Genomic DNA, 19,267 nt, shown 5'->3' with positions numbered 1-19,267 from the left:
GTGCAAACAAGGTTTCCAGCTATGATAAGTGACTCTTAAGCTACTCATCGCAAGAAGGAAAAAAATAACAAAGAAGAAAAGAACAGAAGAAAAAAGGGGAAATTTTTGCATCAGTGCTCCTTAAAGTGTACATTCATCGTTTTCCCCATGGTTCCAGGAATCTGCAGTGGCAGCATGTGGCTAGTGTCTACCACACCATCCACTAGTGCACACTTTTGTTCCTGTTAAAAGAGCTTGGGTGTAGGATTAAAAGTTCCAAACATGCTCTCCATCTGCTTCTCACCTTGACTACAGTTAAAGAGTGCGATTCCATTTCCTGCTTTTTATGCACTTTCAAGATCCCCTGGCCATTGCTGTCATGTTCAGAAAAATTGAACTACGTACCTTAAAACTTTAGAATGAACAAAAAGAAAGTTCTTCAGGAAATGTATACTAATAAAATCTTGCCTCACCAGAAATGCACTTCATTTTTTAGACACTAAAGAAGAGCCGTCCCATTTCTCAGCTTGACAGCATTTAAAATGATTTATCTCTAACTAATGTAATGAATCTTTGTTTTTTTCTAGTGAAAACATTTATGGGCTCCCTATGTGATTCTGCATAGCCTGTAACGTGGCTCATTTGCTATGAAAAATGGATGCAATAAGCAAGTACAAGCCAATCCTACCAAAATCATTAATGAGACTGTTGTAACCAGCCTGGCCCCAAAATACCAAAGCAAGGGTAAAAACAAGACGCGTCTCTTACCAGTGTTCTGTCGAGACCTTCTGAAAGTGTGCTTGATAGGGTGGTTGCTAGGCTGCGTCCACCAGTGTTCTCAGAGTTGTCACCTACAGAGAATTAATATAGATGTGACGTGCAGTTTGTGACAAATAACACAAGTGTGCACAGTTTGTGTAGAACGTGCCGTCAGCACAACAGCTGCTTACCATCATTTACGGAGCTGTCATGCTTCTTCCATAGACTGTGATGCTTCCCTGAAAACACCAAAGGCAAATGTCAAACAGCAGTAAATGTTTTCATACATGGCAAACAGACTGCTGAGCTGCGTATTGTTGTTTGTTGAGCCAATGGCACGGCCAGCAAAATCAAGCTCATGACTTCTGCAGGCTGATACTACTATAAACATGCTCACCAACTCTACCAACAGGTTTAGTAAGAAGTTTTGTACACACAGCTAAAATTCGATCTAAGAAACCCAGATTTCGCGAAGTTCTTGACATAATGAAACGCATTTCTATTCCTAAGCAGATGCCCATAAGGTCCAATATTGTCACCAACATGAATTAACGAAACTAACTTGCCCACAAAACCCAATTCATCAGTCTTCTTTTTAAAATAGCCACGTAAAAAAGTGGTACCTTTAGTTTAAACACAGATGAGCTTTCAGAGTGTGCGCTCCAAAACTATCGCATTAAGACATCTGGGTGCTCTAGTCACATGATTGATTTATATGTGGCTCACATAACGTCCCAAAGCACCATATGATTATGAGGGACGCCGTAGTGGAGGGCTCCGGAAATTTCGACCACCTGGAGTTCTTTAACGTGCACCCAAATCCGAGCGCACGGGCCTACAACATTTCCGGCTCCATCGAAAATGTAGTCGCCGCAGCCAAGATTCGTTCTCGCGACTTCTGTGCCAGCAGCCGAGTACCTTAGCCACTAGACCACCGCGGCGGAGCGGTGCTCTAGTCATAGTCCTAGCTTAATTTCAATGAGACTGCATGCCGCACCCATGCAAAGCACAATGAACTCCACAGTTGACAACGCCTTTTATAGATGGTGCTAGGAGCAGTAGTGGCAACTCTCAATTTTTTATGATTTTTATGAAATGTAGCACTGATCATCTTGAAGCTTTCTCGCTCGGCCCGCTAACACAATCACTCAACTGGTTCTCCCGGTGTTGCATGTAGGCAACCCAGCCGCCATGTAAGCGCAGTGGTTACAATGCTCAGCTAGTGACACGAATGTTGCGTGGGGTCAGCGGTGGCAGTCAGCTGCAGAAGTGAAATTTTATAGGACTATATACAATGTAATGAATGCCAAGTGGTTGAAATTATGCACAGCTCTTTGCTACAACATAACTAAAAAGCACATTATAGTTTTAGCATGTGAAACCTTGGGGCCATTGTATGACTGCATGTCAGCAGCCTGTCGCACCTTTGTGCCGCTGTGTCCCTGGTCTGCATCACCCAGACCAGGCCACACCCGCCACCCACACAGACTTTTCGTACATGCAGGCATGGATTAGCGGCAAAAACAATGCCACAATACTTTCAAATGACGCTATGCTACTAGTTGAAATTAAAAAAAAAAAAAAACGAAAAATTTCTGTATTTTACTAAATTTCCAATTTAACATAATAATACAAGCACAGTCATCACTTCGCTGAATAAAGTTTCAAGTGTAGCAAGTCATACATTATTATGAACATTACAACTTAGTTTGCATAGCATGTACTGACATAACTTTTTGCTGGAATCATTTTCTGATAATAAAAAATAAGTAAATTAAATTCATGAAATATACCTGAAACTAATAGTACCAATCGGCACAATTAATGTTAAAGATAATAAAATATTAAAGCATGCCAGGCCTAAACTTTTATCACCCCTCTAATGCTTGATGAGTGCAGAAATCTACTAATGTTCTAATGTTGATGAGCCATGGGGCCTTATAAGCCAAGTAGTACTGTGCCCCTCATCACTCTATTCCACAATGCCTCCAATGTTTCAACTGAACAGTTTCTTTCACGCACCTTGGGAAGATGTTCCCACTTTTTGGGTGGGTCGCAGAGTGCTGTGGCACTTCTCTGGAGACCAGACAGACCTCTTCGATGCTTGTAGCTGCGGCACACGTGGCTTTTTACATGCTTCAAGGGGAGCAACAGCTCGCTTGGCGAAAATGACAGCAGCTTCCTCACTGTCACCTTCCAGCACTGCATGCCTCAGGAGCTCTTGGGCCTCTGATTCTGTCACAGGATCACTGTCGCTGTCACTGTCCGCGGCCACACTGGGCAGAATCTGCCTGGAAGACTTACGCCCCAAACCAGCTTTGGAAGGCGCCTCAATGACTTCACACGAGTCTGTATCATCTCCTCGAGATGTTGTGTCACTAGACATCAAGGCCTTCTTAGCCTTGTTTTGTGCACTACGCGGAGCTACCCTTCTAATCAGGATTGGAGAAGACCAGGGCGAAGACTCTGCCGAGGTGTGGCTGCCGTCTTGGTTTGGACTGACTGCCTCTGGCTTGTCACTGGTAGCAACTTTTTCTGGGGAACGGTTGATGTGGGCATGAGGCGAGGAAGCCTTCTGAACTTCGGATTCATCGTTGGCTGTTGCAAATGAAGGCGTGACAGAACTACTCATGTCTTGGTCACACGTTGCTCCTGGCAATGTAGCGTTAGTGACATCAGGCAAATGCGAGGCAGGTGCCTCGGCAAGATGGTGACAGGTATTTTCCTTTGGTGGAGTGTTCGGGTCATCACGCTCCTCTTGCATGCTGTGCTGTCTACCCTTTTGTGATTGAAAGCATGCTTCTCGACTACAAGGGTCCCTGTCATTACTGTACGTCTCCATTTGATCTGCCTGGGAACTGAAGCCTGTACTCTGTTTGTATTGAGGTAGCACTCTTTTCGTGTGGCATGACGTGGGACTGCTTTCTGGACACTTGCTTCCAAGATCGGAAAGTTTTGTGCCCTCTCGCCTCAAAAACACCTCATTCTGGCTCTGTAACAAGGATGTCTCTGCGGAACACTGGGCCTCGCTCTGAATTTCCCGCTTTTCAACCCCATCACACTTGGATGCACTATCTTCGTGCTGCAGAGGGCTACTTTGCAATGTGTCAATTTCTTTTGACTTAATTGGCGGGGTGGTGTCCATCTCTTCAGTATCTTCGACAATTGTCCTGAGCCCGAATTGTGATGCACGAAAGAGGTTCGGTCGGCTTGGCAAGACTCCCTGGTCTTCTGTATTTTCACACAATACTTCTGTGCTTCGTAGCTTCTCATTAATGTAGTCCAAGTCCAAAATTTCCTCTCTCCTTTTCAGTACAGCATTTTCAACTGTTGGTTTTGCAAGTTTTGCATGACCATGTGTGACCGGTTCTCCTTGAAGGCCACCACAGGCAGAACTGGTATCAATGTAGATGGAAGTGTTTGCAGTGTGGCTATACTTTGTCTGTCCGTTGAGCACTTTGTCGCTAGCACCACTGTCAATCATTGCAGTTTGCGCTTGTACAGCATCAGGAGCTGCCACTGGCAGGTGAGGTGATGGTAAGTTTGAACAACTGTCACCACAGCTTCCAGGCTCAAGCTCCTTGGAATCTGAACTTTCCGTCTGAGTTGTAGCCTCCCTGCAAATGATGACCTTGGTGAAAGGCCTTTCGGTGCACATTCCAGTTTCTATGAGGACTGGCCGTTGTGGCTGTCCTTTCAGTACCACTTTGATGACGCCATCCCCACACACCAAAGAGAGTTGTGCGTTACAAGCTGGACAAGCTACATTGGCATTGGTCACGTGACAGGTATGACAGCTACCATCCTTGACAGCTGGTTCAACTGCAGGAACAATTGTTGAGGCAGGACAACTGGTGGTTGAAGGTGAATGCTGATGATCTTTGCTTTTGTGTATGCTGTCACTGGAACAGGGGGAGTACTGGTCTACTCTGCTAGTTTTGCAAGGTAGTAACGTATCCCCTTCATGTGGTACACTGACCTGGTGGTTAGCTCCATGGTTGGTGGGCACCATCATAGATCCTGGCTCCTCATACACTGGGGCTAGATCTGGTTCACTGGCTTGAACCTGCTTCAGGCTATTGCAGACGTCTGTCATCAACTCAAGGGTGTCCACCGCACCGCTACCAAGCGATTCCAAGTCCTGTGTGCTGGCATTGATGTCAAATGTTTTTCTGCTTGACTTCTTGAAGAATCCTTCGAAGTCCTTCAGAGATAGTGGACGATGACCACAACTCTGCTCCTCTGACTGACTGTTCTCCTGGCATCGTTCTTCCAGAGTACTATCGCTCGGTTTGGCACCTTTGGATCCCAAATCGCTTGGAGCATCAGCAGGGGATCCACGTGAGAGGGTTGCATTTTCTTGTGCATCATTGCAGGCAAACTTCCCGCCAGGTATCACATCGCCAAGTACACCTTGTTGCGGGGTACCCTTGCATTTCTCAGCAGCTGCGCCCACCCCTCCTTCGTCATCAAAACACAGGTCAACAATTCCCTTTTCTTTCACTGGTTCGGCACTTGTTTTTGAGTGCAGTACTGCGTCGGTTTTCTCTCGCTGGCAGGACATTGGCTTGTCAACCCCAGAAGAAAGTTGCTGAGGTAGGTTTTCTTCTTCACTTGACGACATGGACAAAGCTGATATGACAACATTTTGCACCTTATTTTCTGCCTGGGCTTCCAGGTTCGAAACATCCTTCAAAGCACTAGTGTTTCTAATACGTTCAGCCCGCTTGCTCACCATATTTCCTGGCAAAGCATTGGCGATAACAAGCTCATGGCCCTCGGCTTCCGAAATATTTTTTTGCAGTTCCGCTACCTGCTCTTCAAGTGGCTTAAGCTGCAAGTTGCTCTTAATTTTCCGGGACCGCCTCCTCGTTGTTGTGAGGGACCTTCTCTGATTGATCACCTTTTTTTCTACGCAAGGCCTGACACCAGGAGTCACAAATAGCTCTATCTCAAGCTCTCTGGCATCGTCCTCTTCTTGAGCCTTCTCCTCTGCATACAGGTCTCTCAAGTTCTCAAATTCGCAAACAGACTTCTGCTGGTCGGACTTTCTTCGTGACAGTCGCTTAGCCCCTAGGCCTGCTGCTCGACCATTCCCTCGGAGCCGTCTTTTTCCACGCCGTACAGCTTGCAGAGACTTTTGGCTTGGGATGAACTTGTATGGATCAGTGTCTGAAACATCAAGTACTGAATTTCTCTTCCCTGAAACAATACATGCTTGATTAGCTGAGGTGAAGAAACGGTTCGAACCAAGTTGTTTTTCAGCAGGGCCACTGCAGCTCTCCTGCGCTTCAGACCTTTCGAGTCCTGAAGGTGTGTTTTTTTGAGGAACACTGTCACACTTTTGAAGCCAATCTTGCACTTTTTCAGCGTGATTTTCACTGCTGTCTTGCAAGTGTCTGCTAGCACTCGCTTCATAAGACTGCATTTCTACCTCCATAGGAGCTTCCGAAGAGTTTGAACGAAGCTCCTGTCTCGATGAAGCCATCGACATATTTTCAGCAGTACTGCTGGCAGAAACCATCGATGACTTGGCGCGTGTTGCATAAATTTGCTTTGTTTCGGCACTGCTGTTTTCCTTTGTCTCTTGTAGGCTCTTGTTTGATCTTCTGGAGCTAACACTTCCGTGGGACTCGCTGTCCTTGGATAGTGTTGGCTTGTCATGCCTGTGACCAAGCAAAAATTGTTAAGCATGGTTTAGCATGTATAAATAACTGCAGCCATAGCACAATACACACAAGATGCACGCAGCCAAACATAAAATATTTTAAGCTCTTGTGCCTTGCAAGCCTATCAACAGGGGTAAAGCTATGATGTAAGCTGAGACAATAGTTATTAGAGTGAAACTACAATACAACAAACCAGAAGGAGAGAGTCAAAAGTACTCTATTACAACCACAAATTAGTAATTACAATATAGTCCTGTTCACTCAGACTCATGACTTAGCACTAAGATACATTGTGAGCTGGAAACAACATTCTGATATTCCTCACCATGGACACATCATGAGCGAACGCAGAAAAAAGATTTCACAGTATGAAAAACTTGTTGCAAATAGTGCCTTTTCATTACGACAGTCCTCAATAAATGTAAGGCATTTTGCTTTGAGAACAAAGAAGAAGAACATTAAAACAAACTTACACAGAAGTTGCAGTAGATCTTGGCTTTTTGTTGGCAGCACCAATGTCAGCATCTGCATTTAAAAAAAGGGCACTATAAAATTTCAGAACAATAAGTGGCAACATTACCATCTCAATGAAACTAATCACATTAGCTGCTGTATAGGGTGCTCTGCAAGGGATTGTATTATGCATACATCACAGCCACATACAGCAGGTATTAAAATGTGCATACATCTCTAATTTTAGCAGACTAGTATGTGAGATTTCAACTATGATATCCCTAACCCCTGGTTTGTTCCTTGACCCCCTCTGCCCACTTTTTGTCTCTTAAAAAACCCGTAAATCATGTCCAATATTTTTTCAAGCATTTTAAGTAAACGCGCGCATTGTGCACAGAATACCGTCTCGATCAACGATTCTGCACACGGCCACGCTACGAGCCGCCAGCATGCTACACATTTCAAGAAACACCTCCTCCTATCCCGACCTTTCGGGCTTCTGCATGACACGCTGTGCCACATCTCTGGTGCACCGAGTCAAATATGCCAAATATGCTGTCGAGCAAGAGCCTACGACTTCCGGTCAGTTTGCAAGCAGCTGTCCGCGCTGCTTGTTGTTCATCGTGTTGCCTGCATGCGTGTAAGGTATTATAACTCACTTAGAGGCTAACAACTTGCTTTACTCTAAACAACACGGATTTACATCTGGCCTGTCAACAATTACACAGCTAGCCGAGAGATGACTAACGACATTGCAATACACTCAACACAACAGGACAAATAGATGCCGTTTTTCTGGACTTTGCAAAAGCCTTTGATGTCGTTACCCACCATGACTTCATAATGAAAATGCAAGCAATTGGTATTGAACATAAAGTTATACAGTGGGTAATGTCATACTTAAAAAATCGTAAACAATTCGTTTCCGTGAACAACAATATCGCAAGCAGCCTAGACGTCTTGTCGGGTGTACCACAAGGATCCGTATTAGTGCCAATTCTATTTCTTATCTATAATAATGACATTCCTTGTTGCGTCGACCAATCTATTCAGCTAAGGCTTTTCGCAGATGACTGCGTCGTATACACTACGGTAAGTCAAATTGAGGACTAGCTTCACCTTAATCACTCGCTACGAAAAATTCAGGCAAGGTGCTCGGAATGGGAAATGACATTGAACGCAAGGAAAACGGTAGCCATAAGTTTTAAAACAAAGAAAAGCCTCTTAATTTCACATACAAATTAGGAAACTCGGAAATAACAAAAAGTAAACATGCAGAATACTTGGGACATTAATATCCAATCTCAATTGGGAACTACATATAGCAGCTATTTGTGCAAAAGCGCTAAGAAAGCTGTCTTTCTCAAGAGAAGACTAAGGAACGCGCCTCCTGAGGTTAAACTAACCACGTATAAGACACTAATCAGACCAGCACTAGAATATGCAGGCATAATTTGGAGTCCCCATCACAAGTTTCTCATAAAAAAAATTGAGCGAGTTCAAAATTTAGCACTCCGATTTGTGTTCTCAAGTTATTCCCGGGACACAAGAGTTACAGCTCTGCATAAAAAAAGCGGAGCTGTGTTGTTTTGATCAACGCAGAATAATTTCCAAACTTAAATTTTTGTACCATTTGTATAATGAGCATTATAAAATATCTGGAACAGAATGTCTCCTTCAACCCCTCAGACACTCCTCATCTAGCCACAACAAGACAATACGGCTGCCTAAAAGTCACAATGACATTCATGAAAACTGCATACTGGAATAGTCCACCTTCATCTGTGGTGAACTGTGAAATGGTAGAATCTTCTGCTCAAGAAATCAGCGATATTTTTTGTTCTGGTTAGTGTATTACATTTTTGTATTATGCTCGCATGTGATATAAACTCTGTATCTTTGAAACTATTAACAATCATCCAGGATTGAACTGATTTTTCTGTTTTGTTTTTAATGAGATTGTCACTTTAGAGAGCATTGTAATAATTTTCTGAATTACCACTCCTGCTTGGACCGAAAAGGTCTGCAGTATATTGAAATAAATAAATAAAGTAACACGTGCGGTGCACGGCGTGTGCCCGTACGGGTCCATCGCGTTGGCAGCCTTTTGAAGGCTTGTGTGCAACGCAGCTAAGTTCCATACCAGCACGATTACAGCAGCCACGGTTCCCCAACAAGCACACAACTGACGGGGTTGACGGTTAACGTCGCGGCAATTGGAAGTAGATGGCGTTTCAAGCAGAGCGTCAGCGATGGTGTATGCCACGCGAGGTTAGGAGGGGCGAGAGGGAAAAGCGGTGTGGGAGAGGATGCCAGCGGGGGGTAAGTGCAGGAAAGAGCGAAAGGTGTGGTCTTCACGGTTTCGATAATCAAACGTGCCTAACTCCGCTATTACTGCGCCATTTCGAAAAATTCTCACGGCACCGTGTTCGTCGTATGCTCGTGCACAATTTCTTCACAACTGAATTTTAACCTCTGGGTGGTTTACGGACCCTTTAAGGTTACACCTACCATTTTCCTTTCCATCGCTTGCTGCGTCATCCTCAATTTAAGCTGAACCCTCTTTGTGAGCCTCTAGGTTTCTGCTCCGTAGGCAAGTATAGGCCAGATGCAGCTGTTATGGATCTTACTCTTGAGGGATAGTGGCAATCTACCAGTCACGATTTGTGAGTGCTTGAAGACTGTGCTACACCCCATTCTTATTCGCCTAGTTACTTGAACCTTGTGATTCGGCTCTGCGGTTACTGCCTGTCCTAAGTAGACGCACTCTTTTACAACTGCAAGTGCGCTGCTGCTTATCGCGAAGCACTATTCTCTTCCCAGATTATTGTACATTACTTTCGTTTTTCTGCAGAATACTTTTGAAACCTACCTTTCTGCTCTCCTTGTCTAATTCAGTAATTATAAATAGCAATTCGTTCAGAGTTACTCGGCAATGGTTAAAAAATCAAGAAGAAATGGACATGGGCCAGGCACGTAGGCAGGATAACCGCTGGTCATTCAGGGTAACTGACTAGATTCCCAGAGAAGGTAAGTGGGCGAGGGGTAGACAGAAAGTTAAGTAGCGAGATGAGATTGGGAAGTTTGCTGGTATAAATTGACAGCAGCAAGCACAGGACCGAGTTGACTGGCAGAACATGAGAGAGGCCTGCAGTGGGCGTAATCAGGCTGATAATGAACATTTACGTTGCATAGTACCAGGGGACATTGCCCCAACATCAAAACTAGAACTATGGCATCCATAGGGGAAAATAAAGCATGAGCAATCATGCAAAATAAGCATAAGACAATCAACCGACAAGTCAGCAGCTGATGATATTGCTGGACTGTCTGGTCCCACTAAGCCAATGCTGCTTCCACCAATGCTTCTAAAGACAGGATGCCATCGTTGTGTAATATGATGGCAGACCTTAAAAACACCAGTGAAACACGCCGACTGACTTGTCATCAGAAAGTTGCCGAAAAATTTGTGGCCTAAGAAAAACATGCCTTGCTCAAACCAAATGTGCAACAAATCAACCGTCGCAGGGGAGATACTGGGAGTGATCACGGAGGCCCTCACAAGACCCTCTAGCATTTTGCACACCCCTCTAATGGCTTTTTGTTGCTTCCCTTTTGTTTAGCTGCACTCCCAGTCTGCTATGCAGCAGGGGGATCGTCGCATGTGCTGAGACAAGGGCTTTGCCGCACGTGCAGAGAGCACAATGGTAGTGAATGAAGGTAGGCTCAAACGGAGGAATGGGCGAAACAGGTGGTCCCCTGCTTCAATTTTTTGCGTGCAAGACAGGTCAGTGTAGCCACGTGTGCCTGCTATGTGACTAGAAAATCGACCGATGAAAGGCTGGGAGCATGACAAGACACAGATGGCATCTTTCACATACAATCGGTCGACTGAAATCGGCGTCGTACCTCTCCGGTGTAAACGTGCCTTAAGAAGAAACACAAGCCATAGAGCATCTTGCTTTGCCCAATGCATATGCAGCCGCTCATAAAGGGAATGAAAACGTTCGTCATGCAGACAGTCAGCAAGAACCTTCTGCAGCCAAGCAATAAGCAATGATGAAAATATAGGCCTTCTTCATAGCAGTTTTACAAATCTTTCTGTAATACCACTGCCTAATGGTCAAATGCGAATCGTTGAAGCAGAATTGAAGCAGCTCAATGATGTCTGGTACATCCAGTAATTTGTGATCCATGAGTGTGTCATATGTAAGCAGGACATGTCTTCATGTAGCTACAGCCAGAAAAATGTGGATAAATGTGAGGACCTTCTTCATTCATAGTAATCTGGCACACTTTCTATGATAGATATTGTATATATTCATCTAATAGCTACACCTAGGGCTTGGTTAAGGAATCTTAAGCCCAACCTTCCAAAGACAAGTTGAAAATGGTATTTTGAAAGAAATGGTAACGCCCAGCTCTTAAACCTTTCCCCACCAAAGATGAGCTGGGCCAGTACACACCGAAAAATGTGTTTGGAGGTGCTAGCTTGATTCATTTTGCTGAGTTCTTCTTGGCTTGAAAAGATGGTATAGAAAAAATTAAAAATATGCTCAAAGTATGCATTTTGGTTGAGAAAGAACTTGATTGTGACAGCTAGAAGATGACATCCATCCTCCTCTGTGTACGAGCAGAGGGTACAAAAAAAAAGCACTTTGTTTGCCAAAGTTTTATGAAATAAAGGAATTTTAGTCCTCTTTCTACTGTTGCAGCGACTACACCGAGCAGCATATTTCCTCTAAATCATCAGATTCAGATGACAATCATCTTTCGATGTATCGGCAGTAGTCGCTGACAGATGCAAGCAAAGCCTCCCCAACGCATCCATCGTTTCCCGGCACGGGCTCGCTCGACTGGGCACTACACTTCTTTGAATTTCAGACATTTTCTGCTCTGTTGACTGGGAAAGTCATGATTACTTTCTATGGTGCAATGCAGTGAAGCCAATCTTATGCACACCGTATTTCCTCACATAATTCCTACATCTCCAGCATCGCTCAACAAAAATGCTATTTTTTTTTCTTCCAAGTAATCATCACACCTCCGAAAATTGCAGCAGTAATGCCGTCTACTTCTTTCAACCACATGATGGTAGTGCGCAACAGCCTAGTGCCATCTCTTAAACCTTATGCATACTATCAACACTCGAAGCCTCAATCGAATCCAAGCTAAGCCAAGGTGGTAAGCCCACATTGTGGTCCTGCTAGTGTAGGGAACATTGTTGCATCCATTCTGTGGTTGCACTATGGGCAATACAGAAGCTACAGGGTTGCTTTCAATTTGAAAAGTGATTGATCATGCAATAAACAACGTCAACAGGGCTGCTGGCAGGCACTTCAGAGTCAACGAGTTTTGTGCTCGCTACCGGTGATGGCAGCACGAGCAGCTGACAGCCACCAAGACATGCCGGGCCTTTCGTGTGCCTTACACAGAGATGAATGGTGAAACTTTATTTTGTCAGAAGGCAACTGCGAACAATTCCATGTTAAATGGCTAGTAGCCCAAGGTTGACGGAGACCTGTAATACTCATAAGTAGACGCGACACTTTCTCATTATGTGAAGGGTCTCTCCACGAAGACACTTGAGACAATATTTGCTAGTGGTTTTTGTGTCTGTAAATAAACTTTGTCTTGTATTGAACCTGCGGTATTATTGTTAAGGCAAGTCTTGATTAGTACTTCTCAAAGCTTCTTGTTAGTTGCTGGCATGCGAATCCAGTTTTGCAGCTGCTTCGATTTCATTTTTGCTCTGTACCTTTGCGAGGAAAACTTCCCCTGTGTGATTCTTGCACACCACAACTTTCCATCAGTTTTCCCCGCAAGAAAGTGTGAGGATTATGCCAGTAAATATGGTGTTTTAAACATATATATGTAGTATTTCATTTGTATCTTGTAAATGAAGCGCCTTTAAATAATTTTTGTATTTTTTCTGAGAGACGTGGAGTCAAACAGGCCGATGAAAAAAAAAAAAACCAGTCTTGTATCGTTATTGGAAAGAAACTCGGTAGGCAAAAGTTAAAGAAGTCACTTTCATCAGTGTAGTCAACACCCCCAACGGCTTACAGTAACTGCAGTGCGAATAATAGCCTTCACCAAATACTACACTACGCAACATTATGCTGTGTGCTCAGCAACAGCAAACACATACACACACACACAAAGAAAGAGGAAGTAAAGCAATCCCTGCTTTCGTTTTTTTCACAAGCTGCGCACAATGCCTATAGTATCATAAAAACGTGGTAAAAAAAGAGGAGGCTTACCAGTGTGCACAACAAATGCCCTTTTGTTCGTTGCACGTGAGCTCTGTGGGAAGAAGACATGCAAAGGTAGATAATTAAATTTGAAAGGCTGCTGGTGTCTTTTAAAGTAAAAGTGACACGCAATCCATCTGCCATTAGTTATTCTCTTGTGCATTACAAGAACACTTTTTGAAGTTTGAATGGACAAACCAATAGGCTAGTTTGCAGGAAATTATGCGCTGCTTTGTGGTTACTTTTGGGGTTGTAGAATCTACCTTGTGCTGCTTGCTTGTATAATATAAATAACACCTGGCAAGAATGAAGGTTGGAAAACACTTATAAATAATTTTATATTAGTAACGAGGTGGAGTGCCACACTTAGTTATCGTGATGCAGAACAAATCGCAGAACAATATTTTAGTAAAGGGTAGAGCATTTGGAGCTTCATTTAATGCAAGGAGAATCCCAAGTTCATATGTCAGCACTCCTTTTGAGCAACAACAATACCAGTACTACTCAGTTAAGTTGTTTGTGTTGATACTGCTAGCATGTTGAAGACTTTCTCACAGTGACAAGATGAAAATAAACAGGCGTAATATACTACAGTCCAAGCCCACTATAACGAACTCTGGTAAATCGAATTATCGCTTATATCGAACTACTTTGCCTCACGGCAATGCTTTAATGTTAATGAATAAAAAAAAAAACTACACCTATATATAGAACAATTAGAGCTGGAACACTTGGCACATCAGACACCGAGGAAGCACCTTGAGTTGGTTTCCTCGAGCAAACTATTGGCTTCTCCTCATGGAATAAGGGCCTTCATCGCATACATTTGGGAGACCCAAGAGGCATGATTAGGAGTACGCCACACAGGGCCAGTAGAAAGTACCGCATGCAACCATGTACCATCATTCCACTGTGTGCCACCATGATTCTTCATTGCGATGCCGGCTCGCTGTGCTTCACCCTTTGCTTTTCTTCTCTTATTAACGCGAGATATTCCGTAAAAGAGAAGAACCTGCTGTCCATTGTAAGGTCTGCAATAATCGACGCAGACGAATTCGAGGAGAAGCCTTATGTCAACAATGCGTACAACAGCCCAAAAAGCTTGCCGAGCGTGATATTGAAACAGAAAGCTGACGTTAGGGCCAAGGCAGACTAGGTGTTTCCTGCATCTGACTGTGCACAAGATCTTGAAGTATTGTTCACATCGATAGCACATTTTCTCGCCTCTCTCCTCCTTCCCCCTTCCTTGTACAAGGTAAAAAGGAACAATTTGGGTGTGAACACTTTCTGCCCACCGTGATAATGTTCAGCTTTAGTAGATGCACCAGCCTCAGTTTTGTGGAACTAAAGCGAAGAGACCTTGCGAAGACCGGGTCTAAAGAGAACGAGCTTAACGAGGCAGACACATGTCATTTTTTTTCTTCATTTTCTCCTAGCATTCTTTTAAAGCACTATGCATGCTAGCAACTAAAGCTGAAAAACCATGTTGCGTTTTTCGTTACAGAACAACGCCACATGCAGCGAACGTCACAGTTGCCTTCACAGTGCTCGCCCGTGTGCGATGCCATTATGGATGCCATGTACGCAGCTTGCAGTCTATAGTACGTGCACGAGCCGCAGCTGTGTGGGGTGAAGCGAGCCGCATGGCTCGCTTCTTTTGCTGGCCAAATCTAGCGTAGCGCTACACCCTTCAAATGACAAGCTTTCTGGTGTTGTCTTACAAGACAAAACCGACGGCGTGCATGCATATTTTTTTGGCCAGTGAATATCAAATTTGGTGAATGTTTATCGAGGAATTCGCAAACGTAGAAAATATTCCATGCCGTGATTATTCGTGTTACTGGTTTCCAAAAGACAGTGCGCTGCGTTCTACCACTGGGAACGTACTGTTCGAAGAAATAGTTGGAAGGCTAAAACAGTGACCACATCTGCTCCATTCACTTCGAAGAATGCTGCTTCGACAGAACGGGGCAGACAACCAGACTGCGGCCTGGCAGTGAACCTTCGATTTTTCTTGCTTTCACAGCGTATCTGCAAAAACCTGTTAGTTTCTACCTCCTTGATGTAGTTTCAATAGAATGGTGGTCATGAAAATAAGCAATTGAGTCTAAAACTAGACGAGACACCTTTGAAATCTGTTTTATCTTGCCGACTAAACCCAAACCAAAACACCAATAGACGAGGTTGCCAGAATAAGTGAGTGGCGTTATATCAAACATCGAGCTACCTCATTTCTAGGCTCTGAAAGCTGCGCTTGCCATGACAACACGCGTCACCAACGAAATTTGATAAATATTATGTAAAACTAGCCACTGCAATCGTTCTTATAAATGGTTCATTTGGGGTACGTCTCCTGGAGTTTGTCGGTTGCACGCGACATCGGTGCTTCAGTTTTGGTTCTGCCTGTCAATTGGTTAGAGTTCGATAACTCTGGGAAAATTACTGCTAACTCCCAGTTTACTTAATTACCTCTCTTCTCTAACTTTAGCTTTACTTATTTCAACTTCCCTTATGTATTCCCTGGTAATCTCCCAACACACAAACACAAGCACATATATGAAAGAGGCGAGCAAATGTCGCGCTTCTCTTGATATTGAGTATCTGCAGGCACATTTTTTAAAACACCCAATATATACAACCCTTTTGTGCCGCAATGGTTACCAAATCAACCTCGAGTGAAACAAGAGAATTTCTCTTGATTTATTTTTCATTGCTGCCAAAGAGAAAAAGAGACCTACCGCAGCCCCGGGAACGCTCGCTTTGAATATAGAGCAGCCGATAGAGGAAAATGCTACGCCAACGACTCCTAAATCTTCCTATCAGGAAAAAGTGAGAGATGCTGAAAACGATATTGAGCAATTTAAGAAGAAGGTGAAGACAATCCAACAATGCAAGCGCAGACTTTAGAAGCGCTTTGATGACTCCAAGGAACTTGTGGAGGAGTTGACAGACAGGAGATTTCTGTCAGAGAAGGGACTGAAATTTTTCTAAGCCACCTTCTCCTCTGACATCTCACAGCTGCTTATCAGAGCAACCAAGAAAGGCAACGCCCAATATTCTCCAGAATTGCAAGCCTTTGCTTTTACTTTGCGAAGCATGCAGCTGACAATGGGTGCATGAAATAATTTGTTTCATAAACGAGAAGAGGCATTTGTTTGTTGGTGAAACCTAAAACTAGTTTCCATCTCATTTTTTTTTTATTGTGGAACTGGAAACTGACGTGCGCGATGCGCGCATTCCATTGCTGTCTATGGCGATTCCGCTCTGTTGTTACTCTGGGAATATGGCTGATGGCGGTTTCACTTGCTCCCTTTGATGGCGGCCGGGACTGCCACTCCGAGGTTATAGAACTTCCTTGTTTTTACCGTATCATCACAGATGTACACCACTATTAATGATGCAGCTGCAATCTGCCTGGAGACAATATTTTGCTGTATAACTGACAACATCACACAATGCTCATATATACAAAAAAGCACATCTCGCTCTAATCAACAACACTGCAACAGTTCATAACAAGTGAAAAAACATTGCGGGCAATAGTTAGGCAAGTACGCATCGAATGCGCTGTGCCTGAATTTTCTTGCACATGAAATATAAACAAGAACAGAAATGAGCAAATGGGAAGCTCACTAAATTCAGGGAATTCTTGCACGATGTTGCCGCTTTCTGAGCAGATGAGTGGACGAAGTGACGCTCCAGAGGTGCATTTGCTGGCTCTAACTGGCCCCTTCGTGGTGTGACTGTGAACACATCAAAGGATTTCTGTGAGTTTCGAGTCTACCAGATTCACTGGAAATCATTGTTCAATGCTTTGGTGGTTATGCATGCATTCACAAACAATTACACACTTTAGTAAACAAAACAAATAACTACCAGCACTAAAAAAGGGTAGCCACACTCTCCCTTGACTGTGAGGCCCCACAGCATCTTGTAATATCTCACAGTGCCCCTTTTCCCTGCCAAGAAAGCACCCATAGTTAAATTGTACTGTTGTTTGCCTATGTGACAGGATTCGGATGATGGTTTATTCTTTATTTTTGCAAACCTTGGCCTGCTTTCTGAGGGAGAACACTATTTAATCCACTTTGTTTATACGTATAACAATTTCAATGGCTGAAAACAGACCACCGATGGCATAAGAAAATAATGCCAGTCAGGCAGATGCAAAAAGTGAGCCAACTAAACTAAGCACCCAAAGTAGACTGGAAAGTTATGTTATGGTAGTAAGAAATAATCACTTTTCAAATTTAAATAAAGTCCACGCGACACCACAATTTTGCCCGGAGGGCCACAGAGAGCCAGCCACAGAGAGCCAAAGACATACTAAACCACTTGCTAAATATGGCAAGAAGACAATCTCAACCTACAAACAATGCGGCACTGTGAACATGCAAGTTAAATATGTGTCTTACGATTTCGCAAATGCCTAGGTAGACTGCTTACTTTATCTTGTGGCTGAGCGACCCTCCCACTTTTTTGTAACGTAAGCTACACTTGCCAAAGTCGAGCACTCTCGCGTGGCTCCTGGAGAGCAATGCTGCATATGCGCAAAGAGAAGTGACGTCGCACGGCACACATATGCTGTGCCGGAGCCACCAGTGTGCGCACCACGCCGGTCTGCGCATTGCAAACGAGTGATGTCGTGGCCGCGGCAGCCATACTGGTTTTGTGCTCAGACGTACCATGCCAAGCTGTGCGCCACCGTTGCGCAGTAGTCAAGTCAGACACAATGCTCAAGCAGCTTGACAGTGCTCATTTCGTGCGCATGCGTAGAAGCATCGGAGGGGGTGCACATATAGCGGAGTGTTTGCCCGTGTGGTATGGCCATGGAGAAGGACAGCGAAATTGCTCCTCAGTGGTGCAGAGGAGCGGAGAAGCTTAACTCATAGGATCCCGAAGTAGTTGCCTGGCAATTAGCAGCTGAGTAAGAAGAATGAACAGAGGAACGCGCTTTAGCTCACGCTAGGTATACCATATAAACTGGAATATAAGTCGAGATAAAGTCGCCCCTCGTCTTATATAGCGTGTCTGGCCGACAGTGCACCGCTGTCTGGCAACATGTGGCTTGCATGTGCAAGAGAAGCTGGAACACGGCCATATTCGCATTCAAATCCAATAGCAGGTTGTTTTTTTTTTTCCCTCTTGTCTGTTTCTTTTTCTGCGTGTTTGTGATTTGCCTCCGATCTGTTCTAAGTTCTCGCTCCGCTTGACATTGTGTTTCATTTTTAGAGGGCTTTTTTTCGTTCACTGAATATGAGTAGCGGTACGAGAAGGCAGTACTCAGCTGGGCTATTGGAGGGTGCAGAAAGAGAAGCTGCAGATGTGCAATCCTCGGAAAATGTCATTTCCTGGGTGAAGTGCGGTTCATCCGCAGCTGGAGAATACGCTCAGGAACTTTGTGTAGAAAGTTCATGCGTGCTCGCTGCCAGTGACCATGGATATTATTTGCAAGAGAGCTGTGGAACTCGCTCGAGAAGCTGGGCTCACGAGCGAAGAGTTTCGTGAACCAAACTCTTGGGTGCGTCGATTCATGAGATGCAAAGTATTTTCTTTCTGGTGGCGCACATCCATCTGTCAGAAGTTTCCAGAAGAGTTCGAGGACAAACTTATAAACTATCAGGGCTTTGTGAATCGGCTTCGGGAGCCGAACAACTATATGATGAGGCAGATTGACAATGCCGATGAGACACCCGTGTGGTTTGACATGTCTTCATCGACCATGATCATGCAGCGTGGCACCAAGGATATGAACCTGCTGTCCTCTGGCAACAAGCACTCGTGCTTCACTGTCATGCTGGCATACATGGCAGATGGTAGAAAGCTTCGGCCCTTCATCATTTTCAAACGTAAGGCAATGCCGAAAAAAGTGTTTCCTCTCGGTGTTGTCGTTCGCGTCTTCAAAAAGGGATACATGGACGAGGCCATGATGCTCGAATGGATACGAGTAGTCTGGAACCACCAGCCAGGTGCACTGCTGTGTCTTTGCAGCATACTGGTGTAAGATGCGTTTTGGGGTCACTTAACTGACACTGTGAAGCGTGCACTGGGCGATGGAAAAATGGACCTTGCCATGATACCAGGTGGTATGAAGTCCACCCTGCAACTGATCGACATCGTGCTAAACAAGCCGTTCAAGGACCGAGTGCGGCT

At 44.3% G+C, this 19,267-nt stretch overlaps 1 protein-coding gene across 1 annotated transcript in view; it reads right to left on the bottom strand.

Moving 5' to 3' along the window:
• Nucleotides 1-19,267, bottom strand: part of LOC119178774 (uncharacterized) — a 55,917-nt gene that overhangs the window by 21,964 nt on the left and 14,686 nt on the right. Inside the window, exons 5-10 of the mRNA XM_037430019.2 lie at nt 16,748-16,857; nt 13,124-13,166; nt 6,881-6,932; nt 2,761-6,404; nt 930-977; nt 748-830 (exon numbers count right to left, since the gene is read on the bottom strand). Coding sequence (XP_037285916.2) covers nt 748-830; nt 930-977; nt 2,761-6,404; nt 6,881-6,932; nt 13,124-13,166; nt 16,748-16,857 — 3,980 coding nt within the window. The remainder of the gene's footprint in view (nt 1-747; nt 831-929; nt 978-2,760; nt 6,405-6,880; nt 6,933-13,123; nt 13,167-16,747; nt 16,858-19,267) is intronic.

The sequence above is a fragment of the Rhipicephalus microplus genome, chromosome 1, assembly GCF_043290135.1.
Source record: "Rhipicephalus microplus isolate Deutch F79 chromosome 1, USDA_Rmic, whole genome shotgun sequence".
Lineage (NCBI taxonomy): Eukaryota > Metazoa > Arthropoda > Arachnida > Ixodida > Ixodidae > Rhipicephalus > Rhipicephalus microplus.
This window is presented reverse-complemented; position numbering and strand designations above follow the sequence as displayed.